We start from the raw sequence: 2,191 nt of genomic DNA, 5'->3' as shown, positions 1-2,191 counted from the left end.
ACACACACACACACACACATATATATATATATATATATTTGTGTGTGTGTGTTGTATAACAGCAAAAAAAAAAGCATATGTGAGAGGCAATGAATTTTAATATTTCTGTAGAATCTACAGGTTTCATAATTTACTCTGAGTTAAACTATTAACTTTGATGCAGAAATATATATACAATATATATGAACATACATTATACAATACAATCATATAGTAAAACAATGATGTACAAAAGAGAGAAAATTCATCTTCAGACTGCACTTTGGATATATTAGTTATGCCTCTTTAAATCCAGTCTCTTCTATCTTATATTTCCACTATTATTTCAATAACTTGTGATACCAGATATTCTAGTTATTGTAAAATAATTGTATATATATAAAGCTCTGATAAAATACAAAGAAATGGGAGAATATATATATATGTATATTAATTTAAATGAGCACTTATGCACATGCGTTGGCATATTGTTCAGATTTCAAAAATCGAACATAGGGATCTCGTTGCATGAAGTCATAGATTTCCTTTTGGGCATCATCAAAGACGTTTCTATGAGCATTTGCTTCAACAGCCTTTACTGTTCTCTCTCTGTTTGGGGCCTTAAGATTTACCTGAAAATGTAAAAAGAAAGAGAAGATAAAAATAGTCTGGAATTTGAAGAGGCAGTTTAGTCAATTTTATCTACATCAATATTTGACTTATATTTTATCATCCCCCAAAAGAATAAAAGCCAAACTTTATCATCATTATTTAATGTCTATTTTCCATGCTGGTATGGGTCAGATAGTTTGACAGGAGTTGGCAAGCCAGAAAACTGCACCAGGCTCCGTTGTCTGCTTTGATATGGTTTCTACAGGTGGGTGCCTTTCCTAACTCCAACCACTTTACAGAATGTACAGGTTGCTTTTTATGTGGTGGCAACACAGGTGCTTTTTATGTAGCACCAGCATCAGTGGGGTTACCAAGTAACTTGCAAGACAAAGACGTTCTCAGCTGGGAGAGGGAGTGGTATGTGGGAGGTGGCAGTGTGCAGGTTGAGAGATTAAATCTTAATAGAGGGACAGAGATAAGTGTCTTCTTAAGGAAATTGCTAAACATTGTAAAACATTTTATCCAATACTCTACAATTATGCTAATCTAGCCATTTCTTTTATCTTTCTTCTACTTGTTTCAGTCATTTGACTGTGGCCATGCTGGGGCACCACCTTGAAGAAGTTTTGGTTGAATGAATTGATCCCAGTACTTAATTGTTTTTAATGCCGGATACTTACTTATTCTATTGGTCTCTTTTGCTGAACCACTAAGTCACAGGGACATAAACGCATTTACATTGGTTGTCAAGCAGAGGTGGAAACAACCACAGACACACTGACATACACACACACACACACACACACGATGGGCTCCTTACAGTTTCGGTCTATGAAATTCTCTCACAAGGCTGGTTGGCCCAAGGCTATATAATAGAAGACACTTACCCATGCAGTGGGACTGAACTCAGAACCATGTGGCTGGGAAGCAAACTTCTTACCACACAGCCACACCTGCACCATACTGAATACTTTTTTTCAACTTTTATTTGTATTTCTTTTTCTTTTTCTCCCACTACTATAATGGCTTCTGCTCCTTTGTACTGGCTGGGCTGATGATGTCCCCTCAATCCTGGCACTACCATCATACTCATCTCTCCTCTTCCCATCATCTTTGTTATGTCCAACCACTCCCAGGCCTCACACTAATCATTACACCCAGTCCTTCCTTCCCAGGATGCCATCCCTCTGGAATTCTCTCCCTGTTCCTCCCTTTTTTTAGGTGTTGAATCACAAAGGTTCAAGAGGAACATTAATAATATCACTCTGACTGATCTGGGAGGATTTGCAATGGTCAGGAGAGGGTGGGGGTCTGCCTTTTCATGTACATAGAGCAACTGCAAAGAGACTTCCTTACTGGCTCTCCAGGCAGGTATGGCACATTTTGGCACAGTCGTTTTCATGCCATCAATTTGGCATTGCTAATTCAAGGCTGACTTATTTGACATCAGATATCTTAATGTTTCTCTCCCTTCCCCTCTCTTTCCCTTGCTTTTTCCCTCCTTCTCTTTCCTTCGCTTCATCCCTCCCCCTCTCTCCCTCCCCATCTCTCCCTCCCCATCTCTCCCTCCCCATCTCTCCCTCCCCATCTCTCCCTCCCC

General features: G+C 39.2%; 1 protein-coding gene across 1 annotated transcript in view; it reads right to left on the bottom strand.

Moving 5' to 3' along the window:
• Nucleotides 1–80: 80 nt before the first annotated feature.
• LOC106879326 (regulator of G-protein signaling 4) overlaps nt 81–2,191 on the bottom strand; it is a 19,318-nt gene continuing 17,207 nt past the window's right edge. Inside the window, exon 4 of the mRNA XM_014928834.2 lies at nt 81–611. Within this exon, the coding sequence (XP_014784320.1) occupies nt 447–611 (165 nt within the window). The 3' untranslated portion in view covers nt 81–446. The remainder of the gene's footprint in view (nt 612–2,191) is intronic.

Source organism: Octopus bimaculoides, chromosome 1 (genome assembly GCF_001194135.2).
Source record: "Octopus bimaculoides isolate UCB-OBI-ISO-001 chromosome 1, ASM119413v2, whole genome shotgun sequence".
In the NCBI taxonomy this organism is placed as follows: domain Eukaryota; kingdom Metazoa; phylum Mollusca; class Cephalopoda; order Octopoda; family Octopodidae; genus Octopus; species Octopus bimaculoides.
This window is presented reverse-complemented; position numbering and strand designations above follow the sequence as displayed.